General features: G+C 40.2%; 2 protein-coding genes across 3 annotated transcripts; both read right to left on the bottom strand.

Annotated features, from left to right (window-relative positions):
- Positions 1-3,760: 3,760 nt before the first annotated feature.
- LOC115074970 (olfactory receptor 1020-like) lies at positions 3,761-4,702 on the bottom strand. Its single transcript, XM_029575004.1, has one exon. It carries the CDS (start codon positions 4,700-4,702, stop codon positions 3,761-3,763), a length of 942 nt encoding a protein of 313 aa, XP_029430864.1.
- Positions 4,703-9,587: 4,885 nt separating this feature from the next.
- Positions 9,588-12,076, bottom strand: LOC115074971 (olfactory receptor 1019-like). Of its 2 annotated transcripts, XM_029575005.1 has the most exons (2): positions 12,067-12,076; positions 9,588-10,516 (listed from the first exon to the last, which is right to left on the bottom strand). In XM_029575005.1, the coding sequence occupies exons 1-2, from the start codon at positions 12,074-12,076 to the stop codon at positions 9,588-9,590; spliced, it is 939 nt and encodes a 312-aa protein (XP_029430865.1). The 2 variants fall into 2 exon arrangements, with proteins under 2 accessions (XP_029430865.1, XP_029430866.1); XM_029575006.1 differs by lacking the exon at positions 12,067-12,076 and having other exon boundaries at positions 9,588-10,535.
- Positions 12,077-12,435: the final 359 nt, after the last annotated feature.

Genomic DNA, 12,435 nt, shown 5'->3' with positions numbered 1-12,435 from the left:
TGCCTTCTGAAAATTCAAATACACTACATCTACTGGTTCACCTTTGTCCACATGGGTATTCACCCCCTACAAAAAAATGTATGAGATTTGTGAGGAAAGACTTCCTTTGGGTAAATCCATGCTGGCTGTGCCCCATTAAAGCATGCCTATCTAATGGGGAGATTTTAAATCCCTGGCTCACGGAAATCCTGGGAGATACGCGTGTAGCTGGGCTTCATGTGCACTGCGTGCATGTACAAAACAGCCCATCCACGTGCATGTCTCCTGGTACATGCAGCTGTGCTGGGCATTTAAAAAGGGCAGAAGTGTGGGAGGGCTGGGGCGGGGTCTGGATGGTGTAGGGGTGGGTCAGTGGCCGCCGGGAGATAGGGAACTGGGCAACGGCATGATCGCGTCACTGCATGGTTTTTACAAAATCTTCCCCCCTTGTGCATGGGAGTCAGCACCCATGCATGGGTAGCTAATTTCATAACATGTTCATGGCAACACGAGCATGTTATAAAATCGGCACTTCTATGTGTACTCGCCAGGAACCACTTGCACATGACACCCACATGCCGCCTTTAAAATTTACCCCTAAATGTTTTGTGTTTTTATTTTTTTATAGCAGTTTTTATGATTTTTCCCAGCACTGAAGTCTGGATTACCAGTCTATAGTTTCCCAGATCACCCCTGGAGCTCTTTTTAAATATCAGGGTTACATCTGCCAACTTCCAGTCTTCAGGTACAGCAGATGATTTTAATGATAGGTTACAAATAAATTGAAATAGGTATGAAATTTCATTTTTTAGTTTTTTCAGATTTTCAGTTTTCCAGATGGGGTATATACCATCTGGTCCAGGTGATTCACTACTCTTCAGTTTGTCAATCTGGCCTACCACATCTTCCAGGTTCACTGTGATTTGATTCAGTTCATCTGAATCATTACCCCTTAATACCTTCTCCAAAAAGGGTATCTCTCCAACATCTTCTTCAGTAAATACCAAAGCAAAGAATTTGTGCGGATGACACTAAGATCTGCAACAGAGTGGACACGCCGGAAGGAGTGGAGAGAATGAGATGGGATTTAAGGAAACTGGAAGAGTGGTCGAAGTTATGGCAGCTGAGATTCAATGCCAAGAAGTGCAAAGTCATGCATATGGGGAATGGAAATCCGAATGAACTGTATTCGATTGGGGTGGGGGGGGGGGGAAGGCTGATGTGCATGGAGCAGGAGAGAGACCTTGGGGTGATAGTGTCTAATGATATGAAGTCTGCGAAACAATGCGACAAGGCGATAGCAAAAGCCAGAAGAATGCTGGGATGCATAGAGAGAGGAATATCGAGTAAGAAAAGGGAAGTGATTATCCCCTTGTACAGGTCCTTGGTGAGGCCTCACCTGGAGTACTGTGTTCAGTTCTGGAGACCGTATCTACAAAGAGACAAGGACAAGATGGAAGCGGTACAGAGAAGGGCGAACAGGAAGGTGGAGGGTCTTCATCGGATGACATACGAGGAGAGATTGAAGAATCTAAATATGTACTCCCTGGAGGAAAGGAGGAGCAGGGGTGATATGATTCAGACTTTCAGATACTTGAAAAACTTTAATGATCCAAAGACAACGACAAACCTTTTCCGTCAGAAAAAATCAGCAGAACCAGAGGTCACAAGCTGAGGCTCCAGGGAGGAAGACTAAGAACCAATGCAGGAGGTATTTCTTCACGGAAAGGGTGATGGATGCTTGGAATGCCCTTCCGGAGGAAGTGGTGAAGTCTAAAACTGTGAACGACTTCAAAGGGGCGTGGGATAAACACTGTGGATCCATCAAGTCTAGAGGGCGTGAATAAAGAGGAGGCATTCAAACACTGCACGGAGTGGCAGTAGCCACAGAGGCATTCACGGAGCGGGATGCCAGTGGCCAGTAGTTATTGTTCCACCTTCACGGAGCGGAAGGATGGAGGGCTGCTATCTCCAAAAAAAAAATAATAAAAAAAATCAAACAAAAAATAATAACAGGGGTGGGTAAGAGTATGGGGCAAGGGTGTGGCCTGCTTGTTACAGCAGTTGCTACCCCTAATTGAGCCGGATGTCACTTGGATGCAGATACGGCGCTGCTCTCTAAATTGGTGGTGGGGTGGAGGGGAATTAGGGCTGGAGGGTACTGGAAGCCAAAAGTAACAGGTGGGAGAGAGAAAAAGGGAAAAAAAATGGATAAAGTGCGTAGCTTGCTGGGCAGACTAGATGGGCCGTTTGGTCTTCTTCTGCCGTTATTTCTATGTTTCTATGTTTCTATATTTAGTCTTTCTGTCATAGCCTTATCTTTCCTAAGTGCCCCTTTAACCCCTAGATCAACTAATACTCCAAATGACGCCCTCACAGGCTTTCTGCTTCAGATATTTAAAAAAGTTTTCACTATGAGCTTTTGCCTCTGTGGCCAACTTCTTTTCAAATTCTCTCTTAACTTGTCTTATCAATGTCTTACATTTAACTTTCCAATGCTTATGATTTATCCTATTTTCATCTGATGGATCCTTCTTCCAATTTTTAATGAAGAACTTTTGGCTAAATAACATCTTTTACCTCACATTTTAGCCATGCTGGCAATCATTTGACCTTCCTTCCACCTTTCTTAATGCGTGGAATACATCTAGACTGTGTTTCTAAGATGGTATTTTTAACAATGTCCATGCCTGTTGCACACTCTTAACTTTTGGAGCAGTACCTTTCAGTTTTGGGGGTTTTTTTAAATTATTTTTTCTCATTTTATCTGACTAGTTGTTTAATACAGACACACAAACACACCCCAATTGCTTACTTCTCCCCAAAACGTTTAAGTTCTATAATTTCTGCAAGCAGTACTTACCAATTATTTTCAGCCACCAGCCAGATGATCCTCTCCTCTCAGTGCTCGCACTGGATTGTGAGTTACTGAACTCTTCCCTTGAAAAAAAGAAAATAAATCGCCCTTGTCTAACATGGGGCTTGAACCTCTGAGCCTGAGATTAAGAATCTCATGCTCTATTGATTGTGCATGAGATTTAAGACAACATTTTATGAATTATTATGTTTTACTTGATAAAACAATTGTAATTGACACGGTAATTATGTCTAACATGTTACTCTACAAAAGAGATGTGCATTCATTGGTCATTCATTTTGCGGTTCACGCATATCTCTAGTATACGTGTAAGTGTCCATGTATGAACAATGGAAAACATACACATGTATGCAAGTACTAGATACGTGCATATCATGAAATGGATGAAACAAATGACCAATAAATGTACATCTCTACTCTACACAGGGCTGGTGCAAGGCACTGCATACACAGTGCCCTTCCCCAGCCCCATCTCTCTCACTCTCTCTCTCCCTGGTGCTGTTTACTTCCTACACATGTATCCCATCACCATTCCTATTCCACCTCCATCCAGTCCTACAGCACAGGCTCTTATGACCGCATCAACTGATCACTAACGGTGGGAGAACTAAATCACTGCACCCAACTTCTGGCACTCTAGGCAGCCATCTAGTCCACCTAATGCTTCCACCAGCCCTGACTCTACAATCAGCTCCACAAATGGATAGTGCCTGTCAAGAATATAATGCCAATTATTCTACTCTGTACGTGTCATTATTGTGTCTAAAAAAAAAATACAAAGCATCCAGGATCTCTCGTTTTAAATTATTTTTATTTTTTTCTCATAAGTAGAATAAATACCATACACACACACACACACACACACACATATATATATATATATATATATATATATAATAAAAATTAGAAATATCTTCTATTTATTAGTCTTCTTAGTGATCTTTTCACTTCCTTATTTCTCAAGCTGTAGATCATTGGATTTAACATGGGAATCACCACAGTGTAAAACACAGAAGCTACTCTGTCCTGTTCCAAGGAATAACTTGAAGGGGGTCTTAAATACATGAAGATAATTGTCCCATAGAACAAGGAGACAGCGGTAAGGTGGGAGGCACAGGTAGAGAAAGCTTTGTGCCTCCCCTCTGCAGATTGGATCCTCAGGATGGTGGAGATAATATAAGTATAAGAAACCACGATGATTAAGAGAGAGCTCATTTCTGCAAAGCCACCAAAAGTGAACATCAAAATTTCATTAATGAATGTGTTTGAACAGGAAAGCTTGAGCAATGGTGGTACATCACAATAGAAGTGATTGATCACATTAGATCTGCAGAAAGATAATTGGAATGTGCTACTAGTATGTATGATGGCATTCAACAACCCACCAGTATAAGCACCTGCAACCAACTGATGACAAACTCTTCTGGACATAATAACTGGATAAAGCAATGGGTTACAGATTGCTATGTAACGATCATATGCCATCACCCCAAGCAAGAAACACTCAATAGTCACAGAGGCACCGAATAAATACATCTGCATGGCACAGCCATGGAAGGAGATGGCTTTCCTTGCTAATAAGAAATTGATCAACATATTTGGAGTGATGACTGAGGAATAACAGAGATCTGTGAAAGACAAATTACTGAGGAAAAAGTACATGGGTGTGTGAAAGTGAGGATCCAGCCTGATTAATACAATAATGCCAATATTGCCCAACAGAGTGATGATATATGCAAGCAAAAAGACCGAAAAGAGCACAATCTGCAACTCTGAGTCATCAGTGAGTCCAAGGAGAATAAATTCAGTCATTGAGGTCTGATTCCTTTCTTCTGTTCGTTCCATAATCTGTTGGGTTAAGAATGTAAATTCAGGTTCATAATTTCCGAAAATAAAATCTACTCTTTTTGTTTCCTGGCTTCTTGATGACTTGCTGTGTGTCCATTTCTATTTATAAATAGGAAGGACTGGATTTGTAGATCATGCACAATCAGGGCAAAAACTACAAAAATCAATAAGTTAGGTTGTACAATTTCTGGATTTAGGGGTAGAAGAGGATATGGATAATATGGCAGAGAAATATTGTATAAACCAAAGCCTGGGCAAAAAACACCATGGAACTTAACTAAGATATTTAACTTTGGTGTTAAATATTTTGCAAAGTGTTCTGCTTTCTTATTTTCCAACTTTAAGAGAACAACTTTGAAAACATGTTACACTGAAAAAGGGGCCGATGCAATAAAACGCGCGGAAAGCAGGTGCTGAAACGTCAGTGCCCGTTTTCCTAATGCACGCGGGGCACCATGCAATACCCAAATTAGGGGGTCGCGCGGCTGCCGGTTATGAAGATCGATGCCGGTAAAGTCGCCGATGGTTTTCATAACCGGCCGTCTGCCAGTAATGAAAATGGCCACCAATAAGCTCGAGTTTACCGGCGTCGGTCTTTATAACTCAGCAGTCTACCGAGGTATTTTTTATTTTTCTTTACTTAAGAAAAGAAGTACAGAGAAACAGTATTTTCTGCTTTTCTGTACTTCTTTTACCTGCGCTCAGCTATTAATGCCTGCTCCAGTCAGTCGCGGCACAAATTTCTACCGGGCGGCACTCCGAATGTGCATCGTTCTAGTAGACGCTGACATTAGCAGATGGACTGACCATTTTCAGCTATTTAAACGCTTTGACAGCATGTCACCACCTGGAGCTCCCTGAAGAAGGAGTCGGATACTCCGAAACACTGCCGTGTAGGAGGAAGTACTTCAGGACTAAACATTCTATCTGCTTACTGGTGGACTAAAACTAAAGATAAGTGCATACATTTGCTGCTTTGTTTTACACAGTGTCTGCACAAGTGATACAGCCCCGTTTGGAGAGTATCGTGCCCAATGCAACCTATGATTAGACAAGCCCAGTACTTCACGGGCTTGACTATATAAGCCAATAAGTCTCTGTGGTAACATATGACGGTTGCTCTTTTTACTGAGTTCCTTTTACAGCTGAATCATTTTTTAGGTACAGCATGAAATTACATTCCTACAGCCCTTAAAGATAACTGCATTTCATGTAACAAGTACACCATTACCTGCACTTTTCAGTATGAATAAACCTACTGCAACTTCCCTCTGTGTCATGTTTTCTTGGCCTTTTCCTTTTGTGGGTTTGAAAATCACTACAGAAAAGATTTTTACAGTTTTAAGGGCAATACAAAAAACGTAGGCCGTCCCGCTCAGACCACTGCCATATACTTCCAAGTCAGCAAGGTTGGAGTTTCAAACTTCTGCTCCAGTTCTTGAAATACGATTGCCTGGTCCACTTTACGTGGAACAAGGAGCTGGGTTTCCTGTCTCTCTCAGGTTTGCATCATTCACAGATATTTACGTAGTGATGCAAAACCCCTTGGGCATACTTCTACTGAATCTGGAAGCTCAGTACAGAAAATAAGCCAATTAAGGCAGTGTCTTGGGGTCTTTTTTTCTCTGTGGAAAACAGAGCACCGTGACTGGAACAATAAAGTTTATCAGGGTGTATGTTTATATAGCCATGCTTATTTGCGTAATTGAATAAATTGAATAGGATTTGTATTTTTATTATCAGTGACCAAATGTTTTTTGATTATGCTAATGGTAACGGTAATTACGGCAGTTTTGAAGTAAATGAAGATGATGGTAACAATAATGATTGTGATGGCACTTTCCCTGTATTCAACATGCAGAATTCCAGCATTGGCATGGAGGCCAGAACGTCACAGTCCTAAATCTGGGAAGTCCATATTCAAAACCATTTAGCTGGCCAACTCAGACATTAGCCAGCTAAATTAAAATGTGGGCGCATACTAGCCGGCTAATAACTTAAGTTTGGGGTAATTAAGGCTGGTAAAATAGTACAGAGTATCCTCAATCTTTAGAGTACAATCCATTTTATTTATTGCTTCTTTTTCATTTTTTTTTAAATATCTGCTACTACCCCTTTTCTTGATAATGTGGGCTGGAAAAATGATAAATGTTCTGTTTTTTTTCTAGGTATTATTTCAGTTGGAGATTTTTCTGTATTCCTGTTATTTCATTACATAGATTGTAAACTGAGGACCCCTTAAAGCTCTAATTCCACCAAATAATTAATGAAGATATAATTATAAAATGGTACTGTCTATATAGGTTTATCAAAATATTTCTTAAAGTCTCTGCAAAAACTTCAGCATGTTGCAGCTTATCTTATTAATACCTTTTCTGCTCACCATCATATTATACCTGTTTTAAAGCAGCTACAAGGCTGCCTAAAATGGACCAAAATCTTTTTAAGATACTCTAATTAATTGTTAAGGCTTTGAGAGGAGAAGGCCCTTCCTATTTAAGCAACCATCTTATTAGGTATATTCCAGTACGCTTGCTATGTTCCACTAATAAACTTTTACTTATAGTCTCAACTTCCAAGGAGATAAGTTTTCAATCTGCCCTTAATAGATCTTTCTTAATTGTGGGGCCTGTTCTATGGAATACTCTTCCATAGGAATGCAGGAGATTGAAGACAACAAATGTAACCCTTAGGTGGGATAAAACCCATACACTGGACCAGGAACACATATAAATAAAATACACCTTATTTTCAACCAGTTTTTAAACGCCCTATGCGAGCCAAAGTTGGGAGATTAGAGAGTATCTACTACTACTACTGCTACTTAATATTTCTATAGCTCTACATGACATACACAGCACTGACAAAAAGAAAAAAAGACAAAAAGACAGTCATAAGAACATAAGAATATAATATATGCTATACTGGGTCAGACAAAGGGTCCATCAAGCCCAGTATACTGTTTCCAACAGTGGCCAATCCAAGTCATAAGTACCTGGCAACCACCCAAACATTAGATAAATCACAAGCTACTATTTCTTATTAATTACTGTAATAGCAGTTTATGAATATTTCATCTAGGAACTTATCCAATCCTTTTTTAAACTCAGTTACACTAACTGCTTTAACCACACCCTCTGGCAATGAATTCCAGAGCTTAAATATGCACTGAATGAAACATATTTTTCTTCAATTTGTTTTAAATGATCTACTTGCTAACTTCATGCAGTGCCCCGTGGGCCTTCTATTATCTGAGAGAGTAAAGAACTGATTTACATTAACTTGTTCAAGTCCTTTCATGATTTTATAGACTTATATCATATCCCCCCTCAGTCGTCTCTTCTCCAAACTGAACAGCCCTAACCTCTTTAGTCTTTCCTCATAGGGGAGTTGTTCCATACCCCTTATCATTTTGGTTGCCCTTCTCTGTACCTTCTCCATCACAACTATATCCTTTTTGAGATGCGGGGACCAGAATTGTACACAGTATTCAAGGTGCGGTCTCACCATGGAGCGATACAGAGGCATTATGACATCCTTCGTTTTATTCGCCTTTCCCTTCTTAATAATTCCTAACATTCTGTTTGCTTTTTTGACTGCCGCAGCACACTGAGCCGACGATGTCAATGTATTATCCACTATGATGCCTAGATCTTTTTCCTGGGTGGTAGCTCCTAATATGGAACCTAACATAGTAATATACCTCAAGGTCTGCAAAAGCACACTATAAACTATGACACAAAAATACACACTTTAGTCAACTGTGTGGTAATTTTTTAAATAAAAATAATAAATATTATTAAATATTGAAATGGGAATTAGCAAATTCTAAAGCTTTTATTAGTGAGATGATAGTTACAGCAGTAATTATGACAGTGAACACTTAGGGCAATGGTGTGCAAATTTTGTACTAAGTATTAGAACCTTGATACATAAGCCAAGAGGAAATCCAGAATCCATACAGAGTTCATAATAAAGCAACATCAGACACTGCAAAGTTGAGATTTCCTTCAAGTTCTTTATTATATATCATAAAACCAATAGTTTCTATACTGAAAATGTTCTGTACATTTCTACATTCTGAGGACAATTTTAAGACTGTGAGGAGAAGGGTAACATCTGCAGGAACCTTTTACCCACAGACTTTACATCAATTTTTAAAGGTGAAAAGTTCCCTTTGGAAACTGAATTGCGCACATATTTTTTCAAGCAGAATTTAAAAGTATGCACACAACTCCTAATCTCGCCCCAACTCTGCCCTCAGAACACTTCTCCTGCTGTGTGTGTAAGTTTATGCCCATGGGAACGGAAAGAGCCATTAGGTGACCCACAACAGTAACTACAAAGAGAAAGGGAACCAAAATATAAATTAAAAAAGAATTGGGTCAATCAAAATATAATAGATATCAGAATAAGGTGTCAGCAAGCCTGACGGTGTGTTCAAAAAATATGAACCGGTCCAGTCAGACATTTCAATCAATTCAATTGAACTGTCCAGGTGCTTCATATTTTTTTGAATATGTCGTCAGGCTTATTCTGATATCTATTAAAGTTTGATTGACCCAATTCTTTTTTAATTTATATTTTGGTTCCCTTTATCTTTGTAGTTTATGAACATAGTCCACGTGAGCATGAAAATTTATGAGGACATAGACCATTTATGCAGGTAGAGTACTGGTTTATATATATAAGAGGCTTGGAAAGTTGTCCTCCACAGCTTTCAGTATGGAAACAAAAATCAGTAACTATGCTTTAAGATGAAAATGTATTGTGATTTTGGAACTATTTTGGTGTAGTGTCTATCTAGTATCATTTATATGTCAGCCCTATTCGATGGCTAATATTTTACTGATTTTCCCTAATCTGAAGAATTACATTTTATTCATTGAGAAATCATATTTTTATGTACTGCCTTCTTCAGGGCATTTGTGACTTCCTTGTTCCTCAAGCTGTAGATTAGAGGGTTTAACATGGGTATCACTACTGCATAGAACACAGAAGCCACTCTGTCCTGATCCATAACATAACTGGACCGAGGTCGTAAGTACATGAAAATAATTGTACCATAGAATAAAGTGACACAGATGAGGTGGGAGCCACAGGTAGAGAAAGCTTTGTACCTTCCCTCTGAAGAACGGATTTTTAGTATCGCTGAAATAATATATGTATAAGAGACCAATATGATCGTAAGTGAGCTCATTTCTGCAAAACCACCCAAGATAAACATCATGACTTCATTCATGTGTGTGTCAGCACAGGAGAGTTTCAACAGAGGAGGGACGTCACAAAAGAAATGGTTAATTTGATTGGACTCACAGAAAGGTAGACGAAAGGTGCAAATTGTATGTATCAACGAATTCAAATAGCCTCCAGCGTATGCTCCGGAGATCAATTGAATACAGACTCTCCTGTTCATAATGACGGTATAAAGCAATGGATTGCATATCGCCACATAGCGATCATAAGCCATCACACCAAGGAAAAAACACTCCGTGGTCACAGATCCTGCAAAGAAAAACATCTGGACCCCACAACCAAGGCGAGAAATTACCTTCCTCTTTGAAAGGAAGTTAGCCAAAGCTTGTGGGCTAATGACTGTGGCATAACAGAGGTCGAGAAAAGATAAGTTGTTAAGGAAAAAGTACATAGGAGTTTGAAGGCGAGGATCAAGCCGAGTCACTATAATGATGCCAATGTTACCCAAAACAGTGATAATATAGAAAAGAAGGAACAGGACAAAGAGGATAATTTGCAATTTGGGATTGTCAGTCAGTCCTAAAAGGATGAATTCTGTCACGTATGACTGATTCCCTTGTTCCATTTACTCCAAAATCTGTTAAGAGAAAAAAGACATAGGACCTTCCTTAGTTAGAAAAGAATATTGCTTCTTTCAATTACATTTCTAGATCTAAGTACCGTACATGTTGGATTATCCCTTTAATATTGACTAGGAGTTTTTACCAACTGCTGAGTTGAACTTACATTAACCCAAGCATCTGCAATCATTATTTAACAATGAGTGAATTAATAATGGAAATATACATTGGACTCTACTTTCAAAAGTGGAAAAAACTCAAGTATTATCTATGTCTGAGAAACTGACTCTCCATATTTACTGTGAGGCCAAGCATTGACCACACTCAAGCTATAACACATATTGGGACACTGCTTGTTATTACCCATAAACCACATGTATTCCCTTTTCTTAGTGCCCATATTTAACCACCATGGTGGTTCATCAGAATCACTAAGAGTAAGATCAAAGCTTTACATTTGTATCATATCAATATTTGTATAAAAAAGGATTGCAGAGGCCATCACATTCTTTTTATTTAGCTGGATGCATGGGGTACACTTGGGTCACACCTTCAGTGGAACCTGCACTTACTAGGGGTGTGCATTCGTTTGCAACGTGTTGGCAATCCGCAACGTATAGGGCCATATTCGTGGGGAAGTGAAATGTATCGCGATTCCCACGAATACGATGAATCTTCACCGAATTATTCGGCTGTCTAAAGAAGCAAATTTAAACAAAACCCCCACCCTCCTGACCCCCCCCAAGACTTGCCAAAACTCCCTGGTGGTCCAGCGGGGATCCGGGAGCCATTTACTGCACTCATGCTGTCGGCTGCCGGTATTCAAAATGACGCCGATAGTCCCTGTGACATAGTAAGGGCAAAGGCTATCGGCGCCATTTTTATTACTGGCATATAGTTTTTGTGCCCTATTGTGAACCATTGTGATGGCACCCACTTAACGACAGTATAGAAAAGATTTTAAATAAATAAAATAAATAAACAAAAACAAAATAGAAAGCCTGAGAAAGCAGTCTCTGAATAGTGGGACGCTAGTGAGCAAAATACAAAATTATAAGAAATGCATATTCCATAATATGGCACATTCCATATTCACCCCATAACGCACGGCCGGGCCTTTTGTAAAATGTGTGTAATCCTAGTTTTTTACGCATGCGGGTCTTTTAAAATCAGGCCAACAGTGAATATTTTTTAAGTTTGCGATATAGAAGAAATACATTGAAATACATTGAAATACATTGAATTTGAAACAGCAGGGTAATTGGATACCTGGAGTATCTATTAATCAGTGGTATAGACACAGGTGGGCACACCCACTTTGGGCTCAGGCCCACCCAATCAGGGCTGCCTGACACCAAACAAGGCATGAAGAATGGCCACCGCTGACTCATTCATCGCAGTGGCTAAAGAAGTTATCCTGCCAGCCGAAGCAAGGCTACCATGAGAGCCCATCCCCATGGCAGCAAAGAAGATCCACCAAAGCAAGGCCACCATGGGAGCTCATCCCCGTGGTGGTGAAGAAGACCCACCATTCAAGGCCATCACAGGAATCCATCCCCATGGCAGCAAAAGCCACCGCTGGAGCCCATCCCTCTGGCAGTGAAGAAGTCATCCCGCTGGCTGAAGCAAGGCCATCACGGGAGTCCAGCACTGTGGCAGCGAAAAAGTCATCCCGCTGGCTGAAGCCACTGGAGCCCATCTTCGTGGAGGTGAAGAAGGGGTTTGGCGGTGAGCCCTGGTGCATACATGTGAGAATGGGACCCTGGGTATGAGAATGTGAGAAAGGGAGCCTGGGTATGAGTATGTGAGAATGGGAGCCTAGGTGTTTGTATGCAATAATGGGACCCTGGGTGTGAGTATGTGAGAATGGGAGCTGGATGTATGAGAGAGCGCTTGTGTGTGTGTTGTAACATG

Source organism: Rhinatrema bivittatum, chromosome 13 (genome assembly GCF_901001135.1).
Source record: "Rhinatrema bivittatum chromosome 13, aRhiBiv1.1, whole genome shotgun sequence".
Taxonomy (NCBI): domain Eukaryota; kingdom Metazoa; phylum Chordata; class Amphibia; order Gymnophiona; family Rhinatrematidae; genus Rhinatrema; species Rhinatrema bivittatum.
This window is presented reverse-complemented; position numbering and strand designations above follow the sequence as displayed.